The sequence below is a fragment of the Crocodylus porosus genome, unplaced genomic scaffold, assembly GCF_001723895.1.
Source record: "Crocodylus porosus isolate Cpor-Errol unplaced genomic scaffold, CroPor_comp1, whole genome shotgun sequence".
In the NCBI taxonomy this organism is placed as follows: domain Eukaryota; kingdom Metazoa; phylum Chordata; order Crocodylia; family Crocodylidae; genus Crocodylus; species Crocodylus porosus.
This window is the reverse complement of record NW_017728943.1, coordinates 53747590-53768258: the sequence shown is the minus strand read 5'-3', so window position 1 is coordinate 53768258 and position 20669 is coordinate 53747590. Positions and strand designations below refer to the sequence as shown.

Below are 20669 nucleotides of genomic sequence, written 5' to 3'. Positions count from 1 at the left end.
CCTTGCTGCAACTTGACACCATATGTGCTTGGAAGTCTGACAGATAAACAAGAGCAGAAACAGAGAGAGACAGAGTCTGCTTCGCTAGAACGGGATATAAAGTAATTGTTTTGTGGGTGTTTCTGGCTGGCAGTCCTAACACGGGTGGTAGAATCACATGTCTGGCGGTGTTCCTTCTCAAGTCCCTTCACCAAATCTGGACTGGAAATCGCGTTTACAAACTGCAGTCCCCTGACTTCTTCACCCCGTCTTTTGTTCCCCTTCTGCAGGAGGAGTCCAGGTTCCCTGCCTTGCAGCTCTTCCTGGGAGGACGATTTCCCCTCGGCTCCCAGCTCGCTTCCCTGCGCGCACCGACCGAGAGGAAATTCTTCGTAAAGAAACCCAAGCTCTGCCCCTTTGTGACGTCACAAAGTCTTTGCTGCTGCCGCGGCCCAATGGGAGGCCTGGAAAGATGCACGGGCAGAAAACAGGCACATTCTGGTGAATTTGCTCGCGGCTCGGAGCCGAGGGTGAATGTTGTCGGGGATGATCAGAGCGGGGAAGAGGGAAAGGAGCCCCAAACACTGGGCAGGCATTTGTCAGACCCAGCTGCTCGCAGGCTGCGGAGTGCCAAGGGGGCCCGCTGGGACTTTCTTGTTGCAGGGAGGGAAGAAAGCAGAGCAGAGGAAAGAAAACACCGCAGCCCAATGGGAAATCCTCGGAGAGAAATATTTCGTCTCCCGTGGCCCAGTTGGTAGCCTGGCACAAATGCACGCTTGCATGTAGTCTCGCAGCCGCGGAAATGCCGGGCATGTCTTTGGGATCGTCCCCAGCGGAGTGAAAACAAGTCATCCTAACGCCAGTGGCCGGGGAGGGGATGGGGAGACACTTGCAGGCTTCGCTGGGGGAGGAATTTTTTTAGTGACAAATACAGCTGCATAACTCCGGAGCGAGAGGATCAGGCCCCCCCCGGCCTGGATTTTCCCCAGCCTTTTAGCTTGGAGGATTTGGGGGGGGGGGGCACAAACCACTCCAACCCCCGAACAACCCACTCCGTGAAGGTGCAGGAAAACGCTAATAAAGTTCATACGACTCACGACCCCAGACATGGTGCTTGACTTGCTTGTAGCTGTTGCTCTTTTCCGTGCTCACTTTTATCGTATTGCTCCCCCAACAGGCAAAACTTTCTATTCACACACACACACACACACACACACACACACACTGACGTCTTTTGCGCATTTCCTGCATTAGAGGGAGAGAGAGAGAGAGACAGAGAGGTGGGGTGGTGCTACTCAGCCCAGCACCAAAGCGAGCCAGCCCCACGAGCCATCCAGAAGGCGGTGGCCACCCTATGCCGCTTGCAATCTCCGAGCAGCCGGATCCGGAGCAGGCTCTCCCCATGCATTGGAGTCGATCCACTGGATCCTTGGCCTTTGGGGAGGAGGAGGAGGAGGAGAAGGAGAGGAGGCTCCTCGATCCTATGCGGATGTAAGGTCCCCGGCTGTGTGCTTTCTGCTCGGCGGCTGTGAAGTAGGCAGGGCTGGTTGTTGGCTCGGTGTTTCTGATTTGTGTGTGCGCGCGCGCGTGTGTGTGTGCGTGTGTGTGTGCATTGTTGCTGCTGCACACAGACAGTCCTAGCGTGTGCAAGAGCCCCGGATCGCGGCTCTGCCTCCTTTGCACAGACTGATCCAGGATTATGATCTAGGTGAAGGGAAAAGTCTTCTGCCTCACCCCAGGGATTTAGTAATGCTCGGATTTTGATTGCATTGTGGATTTCTGCAAACACGGCCGTCTCCCCCTCCCCTCTGCCCCCCCCCCCTTGTTTTCCGTTAGAAACACAGGCAAGAAAATATATGTATTCACTGGGTGTCGCAAGAGCAAAGGCTAAATAATCAAAGGTAACAGCAGCAGCAGTGAGGAGAGAGCCCCACACTGTGATCTGCCCCCCCAGACGTGCCCTCCTATTTATTGGTGAGAGCTCCCACCCTCCCTGTGTGCGTGTGTTGTGTGTGTTGCATCCCAGGAAAAGTGAAGCCACCCAACCATGGTGGTTTTCAATGGCTTGCTGAAAATCAAGATCTGCGAGGCGGTGAATCTGAAACCCACAGCCTGGTCCCTAAGGCATGCGGTGGGTCCCAGACCACAGACCTTTTTGCTGGACCCTTACATAGCCCTCAACGTGGACGATTCCAGGATCGGGCAGACTTCCACCAAGCAAAAGACCAACAGCCCTTCCTGGAATGATGAATTTGTCACCGACGTGTGCAATGGCAGGAAGATTGAGATGGCTGTTTTCCATGATGCCCCCATCGGGTACGATGATTTTGTGGCTAACTGCACTATCCAGTTTGAGGACTTGCTGCAGAATGGGAGCCGTCACTTCGAGGACTGGGTGAGTGTTTGCACTGTGACAGCATATGGCTTTGGAAGGCATTGCTCTGGGTACAGCATCTTCATTGTCAATGGAATGAAATGGCTCTGAAGCTTTCCCCCTATCCCCAGGCTTTGCTAGGAGTAAGGCAGGCAGCCCACCATATATTGCATATGTTTTATAAATCGAGGAGAAAGCAAAACCCTTGGGTCTGAATAAAAGCTGGATTTTGTTGGGTTCAGCCTGAATACCTGTAACTGATTGGGGTACAAGGCTAGGTACTCCTATTGCATTAGACAAATCCATACCCCCGCTGCAACCAGGGGCAACCGAGCTGAAAAAAAATCCAGATTCAACACCTGGATCATGAGGGATCCAGCCAATTTTTGGCAGTGGCTTCCCCAACTCGAATCCCAAGAACAAGTATAAATCATCTTGTTGCATAATTAAAATATAGACCACGTTATATCCTGTCATGACAAGCCTCAAAAATCTTGATTTGACCCTTGGGAAAAGGCAGTTTTGGGTCCTGATATCTATCCCAAGCCCACTGCATCAACAAAGAATAAATACAGATGCTCTCCTTATACTGAAGGAGACCGGATCTTGATGTATTTCAGTGTGTCAAGTACCAGGAATAAGTAGCAGGACACTGCCAGGTTTTGTTCCCAGTCAGCAGAATACCACTGCCTAAATACACAGCATTTTTAGCTCCTACTGCACCTTTAAAATTCAGAACCTGATGTGTCCCAGTGCAGTAGTGCTGCAAAATCCTGGGTCTGACATCCCAATGTATTGCAGTTGACAAGCACAGCAAATAAACAAGCATAAATAAAACAGTAACAGCAAAGATTTTACAGCTCTGTTGAAAACTGTAGACCTGCCACTAAAACAGCAACAAAGTTAGCTATGTGTATTTTAAATAAGGTTAACAATAGAGTAGTGGAAATAGTCCCTTGGATTCAAGTATGTTAAGCCATGCAGGCTTTAATTGATTTTTTTTTTGTAAATAAATAAATAAAAAAGTCAGGGCATTATTTCCTTGGCAGATGGAATAACAACAGAGCATCAAGGCCCAAACTCAAAGACAGTAAGGACTGGTAGACCAAAAGCCTGATTTTTACTTACACGAGTGTTAAAGGGGCCTGTAACCTGATGTTGTTGTCAGGGTGATGGGAAAGGGGCCTTCATGTGTATGAAAATCAGGCCCTTTTATGCTAAGTGAGGGCTGTATAACTTTTCTTTTAATATTAGAACTCATCTGTTTAGTTTTGAATGAATCTAGAAAAATCAGATGCAACTTCTGGTAAATATGTTGAACCGTTGTATCTGGGATATGGATTATTCTCGTTGTAATAGGAAAGCTGTATATGTGCCAAGTTTTGATGGTAAAACTGGGAGATATGCAGGCAAATTTCTCTAAATCAGGGGGCTGCAAATGCCAAATTTGAGTTCTTTCAGCTATCTTGAACCAATGTATTTGACAAAGTCCTAGTCCCGTTGAAACCAATACAAATGTTGCTATTGACTTGAAGAGGATCAGGATTTCCTCAGATTTTTGGTGTAAGAGTAGAAACAACACTTGTCTTTGTTTTGCTAATGCAAACTCTGATTTGTGGTCAAAATGGCAGAACCCAGAATCTTAACAGGAGTCGGCTGCCAAATATGACTTTTGTCAGTGTTATTATTTAGGGGCTTGTTCATGGTTTAGATTTTTCAGATGTAGAAGGAACATTGAAATCTGTACTCTGTTTAAACAGCAGAATTTAACAACACAAGGCTAAAAACTGACAAGATCTGCCAGGATCCAGGTATCTTGGGTGTCATTGCAACTAGATGTATTTGGGGAACAAAATGTGTGTCTATATTTGTTCTCTAATGATGAAAAACAGTTGAGAGGATTGGGTGTTATAGCCAAGAACTGGTTGATCCAGCAAGATCTGGGTGCTGGATCATGATTTTACATCCCTGTCATGCTGGGATTGACAGTACACGTTTTATGGGTGCAGCAGCATTTACATCTGTTCTCCATTTAAATGCTGGAATGGAAATATTAAAAGGTGGGGCCAAATAGATAGGATCCAGGTTTTACCTTTAGCAAAATAATGCAATGAGTCTAGCTTAACTGACTTTGATCAGTGCCGGGTAGAATGTGGTATGATTATTACAACAAGGCATATGATTATTTGATTGTTAAGGTACCCAGCAAACTTACTTTTAGGACCACATGCTAAATCTACATCTCTTTGGGGAGCTGGATTACATCAATAGCCATTGACATCTCTAGAAAAAGATACACAGCTAGAATAGTCAAAAACATTATTAGCATCCTCAGTACTGTGTGGAGTCCACCTTGAAGCCTAGAAAAAAACAAGTGGTCTATGAAATGGAATGAATGTACAAATACAGGAAGGTGTTTTGTGGATCTTGCTGTAGAAGGAATATGCACGTGGCCTAAACCAACAGCACCCTGTATATCTGCTTACAAGCTGTAAAATGCTCTAACCTAACAAAGACATTTAAGGAAGTTGGAGATGAGGTCCCAGTTTTTAAACAGAGAAATAATTTCTTCATTTCAGTCTTGTTATCTAAGGCAGATATTTTTCCTGTACGCTGTTCCTAACTGGCTGAAATTAAACGACAGAAATGCAAGTGATTTATTTCTCTTCAATGCTTGCTATGTGAAGTAAACGTGACGTAACAAATGATCGTGGAAATTATATAATGTATTCTAGTAGTTCTAAAACATTAACATAGTAATCATATAGAGAGAAGTAGAGTTAGCTGTGTTAGTATGAAGTTAAGTAGAAGGCAGGGCAGAATGGTACCTTACAGGCTAACTTGTTCAGAGGCAGGAGTAATCCTGAAAATTATAATTGGGTAATTTGTACTTGTTGAGCATATTCATCCCTATAGTATTTGACCTTAAAACATCTCAAGAGATGTGATACTGCTTCCAAGACTGGACCTTGATAATGAAATAGATTTTTCAAAATGTTTATATATTGATGAAATTATTTGTCCACGTATCAAAACAGTTCAAGGGCATTCAAATTTAGTGCTCATATAATACATAGTGTTCTAAATCATGTTTTTGTTTTCTTTTGTATCTTATTTATTTTATGATGTATGCACTCATTTTAGGTGAATATGATTGATAGGTCTTTCATTCTAGAGATCCAAAATATAAAAAAGATATTGTTTGATCTGTATTTTTTCCCCCTTAGGAAAAAAATATTCTCCTCTGATTGTTTTGCTGATTATGCTAATCCTAATATTTTTGTGGCAGATGAGATTTTCAGGAAAGTGCTGGGTATTCTCACTGTTAAGGTTGTGATGTATGACACCATGGTAACATGAAATACAAGTAGGAAGCTGGTGATCGTGTTAGTGACTTTTATATTAGGAATAATACAATATATAAGCAGAAAAGAGTTTCCTGTTATCTTTTAAGAATACCCACCAGACACAAAAATTAATGTTTAACCTTCTCTACTGACTCTTGCAGGCTACCTGAACATATGTGCCTCATGGTATATTATCAAACTGATACATTATTTCTAGAGACCAGATGGCAAATGATTAAAAGGATACATCTCTTTGTTGTTTTTTTTTTTAAATGCTTGTATGCTTAGGCAAATGATGAGGTTGCTTTCTGAAAATAGTACAGTGACAATTAAAAAGATGGCTTCTTTTTACAGTGATGTTTCAGTACAGACACAGCGTATAAAAGTGTCTGTTCTGCAAATTTTTCTTCTTAAAGGTTACACTGCTAGGTTAAAAAGGATCTTAGATTTATAACAGGACAACCTTCTCTATAACCAAATAAAATCCTGCTTGGAAGGGATAAATGATGCTCAGGATGACACTGAAGATTTTCTAGTTGGAAAAATATGGAATATGGAGGAGTAATTAACTAAGAAGTCATGTGGAACATTCTGTTAAAATAACCCAAGCCTTTAATTAAATATGATTCAGGTTAGGTGAAATATCTTTCATGAGGTTATAATAGATACGTGTCTTGATCTATTTTTCTAATGTTTAACATGTATTAAAGTCCTATTCAAGTTTATTATATAGTTGCATATGAATTTTAAACCTTGCGAGACAGTTGCTTTTATATCTTGGCTCAAAATCATATGAACTAGAATTATTGGTGCTTATATGCTCAGGCTATTAGTAGCATACTACTCTGGATAAGTTCCTCTACTAGTTTTCAAAGGTATGTGGCTGACTCCTCAGATGACATAAATCAGCATCAGTCCGCTGACTTAACTGGAACTACGCTGATTACACCAACTGAGGATCTGCAAGCCTAGTTCTTTATACAGGGAAACCTTCCCTTGACATGACTGACTTGAGGCTCCTTAAGAAACAAACCCCTTTATAGACTGAGTATTCAGAATGCATGACTGGATTCTGATAATTTTAACTTTTAGCAATGAAGGCCTCCTGTTTCCATTAAAGACTATCAAAAGTTTACACTAATGTAATGGGCTTAAAAATCTAGTGTGTTAAAGAGGCCCTCCTACACTCAGTGAATTTTGATTTTTTTTTTTCCAGATATCCTCCATATTTCTTGTCCCCATCATTGCTGACTCTTAAAAGCTAAACATGAAACCTGTTCCTTTAAAATCCTCTGTTCTTTCACCTGGTTTGCTCAGTGACATGAAGGCCTGCACTTCAAGAGTCAATTTTTTTGTAAAGGACCATCACGTCATGTGCTGAATTAATTGTTGAGTTGTTCATTGCTTGCTTCAGACTTTCTGATTTTTTTTCCATCATATATCTTTTGCCTTGTGTATTAATTCACTGCAACCAGCAGGAGTTCTGTCATAACCAGCGGAGAGGGAATTTAATCGTAATCATTTTAGTGCAGGTCATTTTGCGTGTTAACCTCTGCTGTGCTTGTCATTGACTGGGGCTGAATGTTGGCATTAAACTAGTGGCATAGTATCATACTTCTATATTCATTACCTGTTGGATTCATTGGGAGAGTACAATAGCTGAGTTGCCCAGTATATTGCATATAGAAACTATACTTCTCATCTAAACATCAGCAGCAGATCACCAACTGCTGTAAGCTTTGTCTTCAGAAAACTGTTGAAATGAGTCAGTAGTTTCTGTTTTAGGCCTTTTTGAGAGTCATCTACAAAAGCAAGCCAACCACCACTAATCAGAAACTTCTGTTAATTTGAATATGTCATGGAGACTGAACCACCCTCTCACACCTAAAGGTGATTCTCCCAAGTCAGGACAGAGGCACTTTGAGAGGGAATTGCAGAGAAACTTACAGTACTGCTGTTTGCCCTATACCGGTCACATGGATAAAAAAAATCCTGATTCAAAAAAATAAAACATCAATGTAACTGTGCAGTTCTGTTATATTTAAATCAGAATTTTATTTGCATCTTGCTAGTGCTTTATTTTTTCCTTCATTTTATAGTATTAAACTGATAAATTAAGTTCTATGATCATTTCTTTTAATTATTAGTAGAATTTCATGTTTTACATTGGGATTTTTGATGCTTATTGTTTGCTGTGCTGAAAATGACAAATCCAGAGCTTCCAAAAACATCCTTGCTAGGAAAACAACACAGTTTTAGGCTCATGGTCTATTTTCAGTTTTGAACCCGCCCCATATGCGTCCCTACACCCTGGTGTAGGAGCCTGATTTTAGGCCTGTGCAATTGTGGCATGTATATTTATAACACATTTATTTCTGTATTAAAAATCTAAATAACTTTTCAATGTTTAACACTGAAGCAAATTTGTTTTGAGGTGGCAAATTTTATGCCACTAAGACCAATGTTTTTAATAAAAATAGAGTTTCGGCCCCTAATGATGCAAATGCTTATGCTTATGTTTAACTGTGAGTGCCATTGCACTGTTTACATGAAGAATCAGGGCCTTAATTTTTAATATTTTTCCCATATGGCAGTCTTGGGCAATTTAAACAAAATATATTACTGTAAATGCCATTATTGTAAAAATATTTGTTGTTACAGCATATCGATAGAAATACATTTTCATGAAAAGTTTACAGAACCATTAAAAGCATTTATATTGCTTTTATATAAGTCATTTCACTGTAGGATACATGGCCTGATCAAAAGCACATGGAAGTCAGTAGAAACTTGACTTCTGTTAGCTTTGCAGCAGGATGCAAGAACGTACTTTCCAAATTTCAGGTTTTCAGTTTGCCAGTTTTTACCAGCTGAAATGTTAAATGAACATATAATGCAGTACTCACAGAGCCATGTATTCCATTAATGTATAACAGAATATTCAATGAGGCCCTTTGTGTAAAGTAGTATCATCAGAATCTGGCTCTCGTATATTAGTCATAAGCGGGCACTTTTAAATTGTATAAATCTGATACAGATTTACTAAAATCACTTTAAAATTGTATAAATCTGATACATACTTACTAAAATCATTTTTGCATACTTATTGGAGTCAGTTTTTATTAACACACATTTTGGCTTCAGCTGAGGAAGATGCATAAGAATGGGCCTGACTTTAAGCTTTTGAGTATTTCTGTTAATTCAGTTGGACTCTTCACTTGCCATTGAGTATGTACTTGACTGTGTTCCTGAATTTGGACCCATTTTCTGTGGAAAAGCTGACAGTAAATAAGGATAGACATTTAGCAAAATCCATTTCTTGCTCGTTACTCTTACTTACTAATCATCCCACCACCAAAACAGCATACACAGGTCTAAACCCGGCTGTCTTCCCTCACTGAAAATGCTCTTACCTGCTAAAATAACTGGGACCTGCAGGGTTTGGTCTGGGAGTGAGGCAGGCATGGTGACTATTCATGTGAACATGTGACACTTCCCTTGAAACTGCAATATGATTATAGGTCTGTTATTTTTTTGTAGAAGTTAAAACACAGTGTTTTAAAAACCAAGCTGCTTTGTACAATTTTATTTTACATGAGGATTAATTAAAGGGTGTCAAGTGGTGGGATGGCCCCTCAAGAGAACTGGATTCAGCTTCCCCAGTGTGTTGTGATAACGGGCATTAAGGGCAGGGAGGAAATGGAGAGAGTGGTAAAGGGACTTCTGAAAAGGATACAGCAAGTGCACATGCTAGGGGGATTTGTTGACAGTGGAAGGGAAAGGGGCTCTATTCTGCTTTCTTTGGAGTGCAGGGTGGTAGTTCAGGCCTGAAGAGGCTTAAGGAAATGTCAGGCAGCACGTGTTATTTGACTTGCAGTGTTGGAGACAGTGAAGTTGAAGTGGCAGTAGGGTTTGTGTGCTGATGTAAGGGCACAACAGCCTTGACTGAAATATCTTGGGTATATACATGACTGCCTTCCTTATTCGCAGATGACCACTACTAGGTCTAAAAGATTTTCAATACCAAATCACCTGAAATAGCCAAGTGTGGTGCTAGTGAATAAGTCTAAAGATTGTGCAGCTTCTTTTGTGACAGGATCATGCAGCTTCTTTGTTCCATAGTTTGATAAATGAAGATACAACTGGCTGTGACAGTAGTGTGCAGAACTATACCTGTTCCATCTGTTTGTCAAAGTTGGCAGCTTGAATCACTGCTAAAGTTGGCTTTTAAAGTGATTTTTCACTTGGATTGTTTTTTTCTTTTTTTTGAAGAGCTAACTTTTAACCCTTAAATCGTCAATGTTGTAAGGTAAGGAGGTCACCAGAGCCAGTGTTCTAACTAGGTCTGAGAACTAAGGTGGGGATTTAAAACTAAGGTGGGGATGTTGGCTGAATGCTGGTCCTTCTCAAATCTAACAGGCATTCTAGCATATGCCATGTTGAGAGCAGGGTTAGGGTAGGAAAAACCTTTTCCCTAGAAATATGTAAATACAAGCTAGGATTTGAATGGCTCAGGTATTGAAATGGAGATGGACTATGCATACTTTTAGAAAGCTAGACATGCTGTTTTTTAATTCCCTCCCAGGTTTGTAGCAAGCTGGTACTGCTCTTACATTGGCTGAAGGGAGATGATCTGAAGCATGGAAAATAATCTGATCCCGATCACAAATGTTGCTCTGCTTTGTCCTTTTGGCAGAGGCAGGAATGGATAATGAATGGCTGTGCCTTGTCACAGAAACTTCATGATGTTTGCATACTTTAGAGGAAGAGCCTTCTTACCTTACCCTTAGGCAAACTTGACCCATAAATAATGAGTTCAGGTTACAGATGTCCTGTTGTAAGAGACTGAGGTTTTCTAAATGCTTGTAATTTTTTTTTTTTGGTATGCTAATCTTCTGGCACTTGATTCAAAACCACTTAGTTTTAGCACTTCTTTTGTCTTTGTGTTCTCAAGTACATTCAAGATAAATGGGCAAAGGGTTGTGGGGAGACTGGGCAACAGTGATCAGAGCATGGGGTAAGAACAATGTTGCATGGTGTGTAGAGGATGAAGAGGAAATGTGGAAGTAGATATTCCTGTGCAGAATGAATTTAACATCTATTACAATAAAAAAAGCGGTATGTATTTTCATGGTTTTCTTCCAGTACCTTTCACATCTTCTGTCTAGTACTTTTTCCTCTGTTCTTTGGTAAGTCCTAGCTTTGGAGTGGTCAGGAGGGTTTCTTTGGCAAATTTTTCAAGAATGCCTAAGTCTAAAAGACTTTTAATGTGACCCCATCCAAGTCACTCAGATACTCTGGAAAACTTTACATGTCAGTTTCCCTCGATTTTAATTACTTTTATTTGTTAGCAGTTGCTAACTGACTGGCAGTTGGTCTGTGTTATGGAAGGATATTTCATTCTTGCAGTGTCTAGTCTCTGGGCCAGGCCAAATTCACTCATTATATAAACAGTTACATCCATTTTTTTACTTAATTGGGTCTTCTGCAGAAGTGAATTTGGTCCATAGTCTCTGAAAGTAAATAACTTGGGGGGAGGGTGCATGTATGTGTGCATGCACACAATCCCATGTTTCAGATCAATAGAGTTTGAGCAGCATCTAAGGCTGGTGTTTTTTAATTTGTATTTTTCTGGGGCCTCTAATACAGGCTTCATAGAACTTCTTTTTCTCCTCCTTGGGTTTTGTATGGATGCATTCTTGATGATTTGTTTGAATTTCCTTGGGTTTCTCTTTAAACCTGTAACCCATCAATGGCCTGGCCCATATCAGATTTGAACGACAGAGTTAAGTTAATGCAGCCTTTCACTTCCTTTGCCTCTTACTTCACGCCACTTCTACCTACTTTATTCTTGACTTCCTGTTCAAATTCTATCTTCTTTCTACCAATCCCTCTCAGGTCTTTTTCCTGTATTCCTTTTATCATTTCTGAACTTCTTCCAGCTCTCTCCCTTTGGTCTGTAATTGTATTATACGTTTGCTTTTGCCAGTGAGACCAAGACTTATTCAAGGGTAGTATCATCAGGTTGGTGCTCAGTGAAGCAGCTATAACCATGAGTGGATGTCATTGCTGCTTTTGAGTGAGGCTGGCAAAATGCATGAGCAGCCATCTAGAAGACAGAGCAGGTGAAATGCTGCTTCGGTGAGCTGTGCTACAGAGGCGATAGAGAGTCACCCATGCTATGAAATGACCAAATATAGCAGGATTGTTTTGAACCTCAGACAGTATCACCAGTTTTAGTAGTATCAGCAGGGCCATGGGGCCTGTACCTAAAGATTGGCATAATACTAGTGGGATGGTAACAATGTTAGGTATTGACTGTTGGGATTGCTTGAGTTTATAGGGAAGAAAATCATTTAGGAGCAATACTCTTCTGCCTAAGAGCCTTCATCATAGACTAGAATCCCATGGTATGATGGTACAAACACAGAAGAAAAGCCTTTTTCCCTGATAGCAGATGGAGAAGTACAAATGAACAATGGGGGCAGTATTGATTGTATGATGGGTGGTAACCATAGCCCATCAGCAGCTTAACTTGCTTTTTTCAAATCTCTCAAAGCTAAATCTTTAGTTAAAGAGAAGAACAGTCCATGTAGGATATGGGATAGGGTACTCCTGAAAATGGCATGACACCTGACCCCATATATAGTAGCGATTCTCAAGAAGGGTGCCACAGGACCTTGGGTGCCTTAAGATCCTTTCAGGGGTGCTGCAGGGTGCCATGCAGTGTTAACATTGTTAGGTGTGCGGGCTGATTTCACAAGATAAACCCAGAGACTTCAAAAAGAAATTAATGGTGTCGAAAGCATTCTGGCCTGCTGTGGTCTTTCTGAGTTCTTTGCAGCAAAATAATTCCTCTGTTGTTTTTCCTGTAGTAAAAAGAAACAAGAGAAAACTTAAAAGCTGGCAATTTCCAAGGGGTGCCTTGAGTGTTAACTATGCGTACCTTGGGTCTATGAACGGATACCTTGACTCTAAAAAGGTGGAAAAGCACTGCTATATCAACTTTCTCCCTGTGGGATTGGCAAATGAGCCTTTATGCCCTAGATTAGAGGCATCAAACATACGGCCCACGGAGCCATGTCATCTGGCTTGTGGAATTCCCAGAAGGGCTGGCAAGTATGGAGCAGGGTAAGCTGGGATGGAGCCCACTTCCAATATCTGGAGCACCTGTTGGTGCCACTTGTTAGTGGGGTGAGCCAGAGATGGCTGCATTAACCCCCAGGGTCACCACTGTGTTTGGATCCGGTCTCGGGCATGGGGTGTTTAACACGTGTTCCAAGTGATTCTATTGTACTCTGTTCCAATTTGACTGTAATCACATAATAGTCAGTCACTACCTACCTGTGGTAAACCTCCCACACAGCTTTAGTAATCCTGCAAGGCTCTCTCTTTATCAGCAACTAGGGAGTATAATTCCAGCACAAGAGCTGAACACAAATACAGTACTCTAGGAGTAGCTGTGTACCCATGCAGTATCTCAGGGCCTTTGTGATAAGCTTTGTTAAATTGTATTCTACACCTTGACTTCATGCTACGGCGTCTTCAGAATCTTGCTCCAAAGGAGTTCATTCAGCCACAAATTCTGAACAGAGAAGTGAGTTAAGTTAGTTTGAAGACAAGGCAGATAATCTTTAAGATGCCCTTCTACGTTACCTTCTGCCTAAATTATGTACAGAAACACTACCTATTCCATAAGAGGCTGGCGATAGAAGGACTTTCACCTTAAAGAGGGAGAAGTTTTCTTGTACTAAGGTCTACTGATTTTAAAAAGCCATTTAAAGGCTAACATGTAGTGTATCATACACTTGACTGGTTTTTGAAAAGCCTCTTAGCAGGTAGTTGCAATCCTAGTTTTGAAGCTTTTGCAAATGTGGTTAACAAGATCAACTATATATATATATATATATATATATAAAATTTAAGTGTGTTTTCAAATTGTGTGTTTTTAAAATTAAGTATGTGCCTGACTAGCTTGCTGAATTGAGGCCTACAGTGAAATGCACCAACAAGTTAAATGTAATGAATCACTTCAGAGCTTTAGAAAATTTGACTCTAACTGCATGTCTTACCAGGAATGAATTTAATGCAGTATGTCCACACAAAAAAAGAAAGAAAGTGGGTGAGGGGGGGGAAGGGGAATGCTGTCAACCTTTTAAAAAAACAATAAATTTCTAATGAAAATCATTCTCTCCTTGTTGAGGCTTTGTGTGATGTATGAAACAGTTTTTCAAAATATTTTGTAGGCTATTTCTTGGTGTTATTTTAAGATACTTTTTTAAAATGAGAAAATCTGAAATTCCTATTTCATGTCAGTCTTAATCTCATTTATAAAAACAATGGAGTATTTAACAAATCTGAACAACTAACTTGCTGTGCTCTAGCCTTGTCTGAATGCTCTATGGGCATCACATTGATGTGTTTTTAAATCTTTCAGCAGTTGCATTCTATTTAAAAAGCTTTCGTACTCCAGCCAAATATTGGGGTTTTTTTTCCATTTACAGATAAGTACTATGTCATAAAGCTTTCCAGATCCTTAGCATCATCCAAAGGTTAGATCAAAGACCAATTTAAAATTTAGATCTGAATTGTGGGAAGGTCACTTTGCCCCTAATGTCATCTATTGAAAGTTGCAGTAAAAAACAAAGTGCCTCACTAAATTTGAAGACTGACTGACCAAGTGTCAGGAAAAAATATATACAAGCTTGAGAAAGCCACTGCTCCCTACTGCAGTCCTCTCTCTGTTGTATTTCTGGCTTTTGGTGACATAAATTGCATGTTTAATGTAACTAACATAGTCCCTTTGTACCACATGCACAGTGTACCAGTAGCATGGCAGTCCTGGACCCTGGCGGTAGGTGAGGAAGTGGTTTTCAGTGTGCACATGCACACAATTAAATAGACATAAAGCTCACACAACCCCAAATTGTGAAGACTCAGCGACAGCATAAACATTTGAAAATGGATCCCTTATTGATAGTATGTGATAGCCTGTTAAAATAAAAATGTAATGAAATATACTAACCTTCCCCAGAATGTGACATGTCCCATACTGATTGAATGATATTTTATTGGAATTATTTGCCTTTTGTGCTAGATTCTGTAAAAAAACAAGATGTAGCTTCTCCCCTGAAGAACCTACACTTTAAAAATCAAATTAAAAGGTCAACTGTTGGTTTATGAGACCACAAACCATAACAGATCCAGAAACAAGATATGAACAGTTTATATAGTAAGAGGGAGGTGAAGTTTGAAAGCCAAATTGCAAAGAAAAGATGTAGCAAAACCAACCCTCAAAAGCAGGCAAGCTGTGATATGTAGGACAGAGACATGCAAAAAATTGCAGTTAATGCTTTATTGCAACTCACTGGGTGCATGTGCTGGGTCATGAAGCAGCATGGAAAAAATCGCTGAGCTGTCTGCATGACAAGCAGGCAGATGAAGCAAGGTCCTTGTAGGCGAGGGATGTTCATGGGGACCAATGTGGTTAGTGACAGGAGTGGACAAGTTAGAATCTGAGTATGTAGGTCATTCTAATTTTTTTCCTTATTTCAAACCTGCAACCACAAAGCTCTTTGAAAACAATCTCCTTCAGTTCTGTTTGGTTTTCTCCAGTGTTCATGGCAATAGTGAATAATGCCTTGTGTCTCTGAAACTGGATCAGCCACTGTACCTTACATTTATCCCTTAATGAGTCATTTAATATATTCATCCTGATGTTGCTTAATCTGAACTGGTCAGACAAGTTTTAAGACATAGTTTGATATTTTCAACTGTTTGTTGCATAGCTTTTCCTTTCCTTTTGAGCTCAGCCTTGCCTTTTATTTCTAATCGGATTGCTTGCTACAATTTAAAATATAAATTGCTCCAGCTGATGGAATGTGCATCTTTCCTTAAGGGAAGTGCTATTATCTCATTTTCCAGTTGGGAACTGAGGCTCAGAGATGACTGAATTCTCTAAGACCTCCCAGGTAGTCAGTGGTGGAGCAGGAAGTCAAACTCCTAACTTTCTAGTTCTAAGTTAGCATCGTAACCACTAGGTCATCTTTTTCAGGACAAGAATCTCCAGAATATCAGGACAGTCACCTGAGAACTAGGTTGTAAGGCCTCTCAAATGACATTCTTCCTGCCCTCACCATCATTCTCAGGCAGCTGTCACTTTATCTAATCTGCATTCCTGAAACCTGGATGTGGAGCATTGTTTCCATTCTCTTATCGTTAAATTGTCTACTCAAACTGTCTTTGATTGTTTTTTCTTTCTTTCTTTTTAAGCTTTGAGCATTTTAATTACAGAAATGTTTAATAAGTTATGGAGATCCCTGTCTTGCCTAGGGCCTGCGCCTGCATTTGTCTTGGCTTTGAACAGAGCTTTCTTTCCTTTTGTAGGTAGGAGCACGGGATCAGGCTGTAAACATGGCATTGTATTGTGAATTAATTCAATATCACCATCACAACATTAATTATTTTAGGATGCAGCATCAGCTTTGTTGGGAAGCTATCAAAAATGGCTTTATCACCTGGAGGTATCTAGTTTGATATTCTGTCTTGCATGTGTCTTCAGCTAACATAATGATGACCTCTATCTATACACATGTATGGGCTGGGATTTTCAAAGAGCCTAAAAAATTAGTTAGATGCCCTTGACTTTCAAAGGAAGTTGAGTACCAAGCTCTGTTGGCATTCTTTGAAAATGTCAACTCCAATAAATAATTTTTTGTATATTCCAGTGACAGGTGATATATGGGGAAATGTATGGGTGGTCATGTATCTCTTACTCTCAAATACTGTGCTCCTTAAGTCCTCTAAAGTGGCTCTTTATACATTAAGAGGCCATATTCTGATATGGCTCGTCAGCCTTGAGGTCACTCAACTGCAATCCAAGCTATGACAGCTGCTCTTCTATCTGCATCAGAACTTTAGTTTACAGCAGAGCTATCCATGTTGTGATGCTTATTTGTGAAATGGAACCCTCCTACACCTGGTTTACAAACTACCTGTCTTTTAATTACAGGCAGTTGTGAGAGGAAGAGGACTGCAAAAGGGCTAATAGGTAGTTAATTTCCTCTTCTTATGGAATTGTTGCTGGTGGACTTCCTGTACTCAAGACTTGCAGCATATAGGTAGGATCCTGACCCCCCTGAAGGGAGCAGTGGACTAGTAAGTGAACTGGGGTTAGAGCTTCTAGTGTTCAGAGCCTCAGCTGGATTCCTCCAAGGTTTAAGGTTAGGGGTTTACAGTGCAGCTGCTCAGCATGTGTGGACTTGAGGAGAACACGAATTTTAGGCCCAACTAACAATGCAGCTATAGACTTAGTCACTAGTTTGAATAGGAACAGATTAATTCCACCAGTAATTTAGAGAGGGTTTACTAATAAGAGAGGCACCATGAACCTTCCACTGCACAGGGGAATTGTGTAGTGTTTCATTGCATGGATGCTTCACATACAGCATGTGGCATGCTCCATTATACCTCACTGTGTACAAATGCACATTGCAGTTGATTCTGCCTATAGTTGTCCCATAGTTGAACTTTTATTTCAAACAAACTGAGGTAAAGGTAGTGCTGGAGGGAAGTTGTTGCTATGATAGTCCAGGAATTATGTGAGGCAAGGTTTTTTGTGGGTGATATCTGTTATTGGACCAAGTACATTGGGTGGGATAAACTTAGACTTTTGAATGCAGTGCTCTCTTCCTGAATCCCTGCATTCAAAAGCTTGTATAAGTCTCTTCCAGCTGTGCCATTGGTCCAATAAAAGATATAACTCACAGAAAGCCTTGTCTCACACAAACGTGTTTGAATGTGAACCAGTTCTTTCTCATGATATGTTCATGTAAGCTTTTAGAGAGTTAGGAATGTGTTCCAAGAATCATTAGTCTTTTTTAGAAAGATATCGGGAATGAATTACTACAAACTAGGGATGTGCAAAGCTTCAGTTGCCGATTTGATTTGGAGAAGATTTGGCCCAATTTAGAGGCTGAATCACAGAATCTGAATCAAATCAGGAGACCAAAAAAACCCTCGGAATCGATTTGGAAAAGATTTGGAGATTCGTAAGGCAGTCTTTCAGAGGAACAGAAACTGAGAATAGGAAGGGAGTGCAGGGGGGAAGACTGACATCTGTAGCTGGCCAGTGACTGTGATATTTCCCTGAGCTCCCTTCCAATCACAGTGCTCTGGGGGAGGGATGTAGAAACAGCACATAAGCCTCTGTCTGCAGCCTTTCTGTCCCTTTTGTGAGCTGTTTCTGCCTGAGTAAAAGAGGGGCAGGCAGCAGGCCCAGAAATAGGTAGGTGGGCAGAGATCTAACCAGCACCAGGAAGGCCCCCAGGCTACCATCCCTGCTGTTTTCATCGAAATCTGCCTTAACACACACAAGTGACACAAGTTTTGCTTTCAGCAGTTTAAGGTACAGTTTCCCAGAAACCCCTACACCTGTCTCCTTGTAACTTTGCAGACCTTGTGCCCTCAGAATGGGCTACTATCCCTGCTGTTTTCATCCAAATATGCCAAAAAATGACAAAGTTATAGGTATTTCAGTGATTCCCCGTTATAGTCTATGGCCGAATCTCCAAATCTCTCTGAATCAGCTCTGAAGGCTGAATTGATTTGGGACAGTGACCCGAATCTCTGAATCTAATCATTGTCCTCCAAATTGGTCAAATCTAAGTGGAATACTTCCCTATTCGCATAGGCCTACTACAGACACCTTATAACATGTGCTTAGATGGAGTGCATGAGAAGGAGGATAGTGAAAAGTAGAGCTAGTAGCCTTTGATAGTAGACACTTAGTAGTGATGCTGTTTAGAACGCAGAAGTCTGACTGTAACTTAAGATCCTGAACTCCTTATCTACTAGATGAGAGCGTATTATCCACCACTGAACCAGTCAGAGGATGGCCCTTTCCTCTTTTTTCAGTTTCTCCTTTTGGATACTTGATCACCTAGTTTATTGGTTTGCTAGCATGCTTACTGACTGTTAGCCTGTCAGTGGCCCTGTAATCACTAGTTCTTAATTTATTGCCACTTAAAAGATACTCCAGAGTTTGGCATTCATTTACATACCGCTTGCAAGAGACAGCAGATTTTTTTCAAGCAGTTTTTCTCTGGAACTGCAACTAGTGGCTAGATTTATAAATTAGAAGGAAAGGAAGTAGTTCAGGTATTTTGGAGAGAGGTCTGTAGTCATGGACATTAAAGAAGATGAAGGAACATCATTGTGCTTGAGGCCAGTGATGGAAAGATTGTGAAGATGTCTGCGGTGTAGCATTCATTAACTGGTCACTGTGTCCCTCAGAGGTAGAAAGGAGGACTTATTTGGGTCACTTGGTTGAACAGAAAATATTTAAATTTCTCTTGCAGTGAGTGAGTGAATGCAGCTGGTTGTGTCATGGAACAGCTGTGCCATACACCAAAGTATGATGGCTCAGCACCTGAGCACATCTGTGAAGCTGCTGATGTGAAATTGTATTCATGTTGCCTGTCTGATGAAATGCTAGCCTGAAGTTTACGCTAGGATGTATCTAGTTTTCAAAAAGCCAGAGCTAGATATGCTGCTTTGGATGTGCTAGCACTTCTTTAAGTCCTACACAGATTGCACTGCAGGGCAGATTCTCTGCAAGTATAAGTTGGGGAGGCTAATTCAAAAGTTCAGCTGTATCTTTGCAAAACTGAGGAACTTAGATGCTCTAGGTATTTAGTGAAGCTGACTGTTAATATAGCGATGCTAAGTGATTCCAAATGAAATAGAAATTGCCTGCTGTAGTAAAAATAAATAAGGTGGGAACAAAATGTGATGCTGGAGTTCTCTCATAGTCAACATGGAGTTCTCTCAAGACCTTCATCTCATAAAGTTGTTGTTAAGCCTAAACTAACAAGGAAGGCTAACACCCCTGCATCTCCATGTAACAAAGGTTTTGTACTTATGGTCCTTCTGTCCAAGAATTGTAGTGCTTTAGCAAAGCTGAGGGAGGGGTTATCTTCACTTTGCAGAAAGTGCAGTTGGAGCATAGGTAGTCCAGGCCCAAGCTGTCAAAACCAGCTGCCAATCACAAGACACCTAAAACTGAGACATTTGGGCTGCGTCCAGGCAAACATAGCTGTGCATTATGTGGCACTGCAGACACATCTGCAGCGTCACCTACCACATGTTCAGGTGTTCTCTGCACTGCTGAGGAGCAGCCTGGGCGGGGGGGGGGGGATTGACTGGCACAGCCCCCACAGCCCTCCTGGGGGTGCTGGCAGGCCTCCGATTTACCTGCCATCTGACAGGAGATGGGTGCTGCTTCCTGGGACTAGCGGTACAGGGCCAGGGCAGTTCAGCTGCTGCGAGAACCTGCCGCCCCTATTCTGGGGTGGGGGAGGGTCTCTGCACCAGCTGATCTGTCCCAGGCCCCGCACCTTCCTCCAGCCGGCTCCGCTAAGGGGCCAGGGCAGATCAGCTCATGCAGGGACCCTCCCTGCCCCAAATCGGCATGTATACCCCCATCCCTGCTCCCTGCAGTGCCAGCAGGGGCTCCCAGTGGTTTGCAGCCAGGTTTAGGGGAGCAGGGCGCTGCCCTCCTGCACCGGGCTTGGGTCCCAGTGGCTCGCAGCCCTGTGGAACTCAGTCCAGTGGTGGGAGGCAGAGCACAGCCCCAACTCTCCCTGCCTCCCTCTACCGGGCAGAGCCCATCAGAGCGCAGCCCGGCAGTGGGAGGTGGGGAGAGCCAGGGCTGTGCTGCCCACCGGGCTGAGCCCCATGGAGCTGTGGAGTGCAGCCCTGGCTCTCCCCTGCCTCCCACCACCTGGCTGCTGCTTCGAAACGCGAAATGTTTAAAAACTTTTGAAACATTTCAACTGGCCTCGTTTCATTTTAAGGCTGTTTTGAAACCCTGTTTGTTTCGTTTTTGCTATTTCAAACTCGAAATGAGTCAAAACAGCATTAAAACAAAACAGCTGGCGAAATTTCACACAGCCTTTATGTGCAGTAGT

General features: G+C 41.7%; 1 protein-coding gene across 1 annotated transcript in view; it reads left to right on the top strand.

Moving 5' to 3' along the window:
* Positions 1 to 985: 985 nt before the first annotated feature.
* The window catches only part of PRKCE (protein kinase C epsilon), a 521754-nt gene continuing 502070 nt past the window's right edge, over positions 986 to 20669 (top strand). The window contains exon 1 of the mRNA XM_019549367.1: positions 986 to 2374. Coding sequence (XP_019404912.1) covers positions 2027 to 2374 — 348 coding nt within the window. The 5' untranslated portion in view covers positions 986 to 2026. The remainder of the gene's footprint in view (positions 2375 to 20669) is intronic.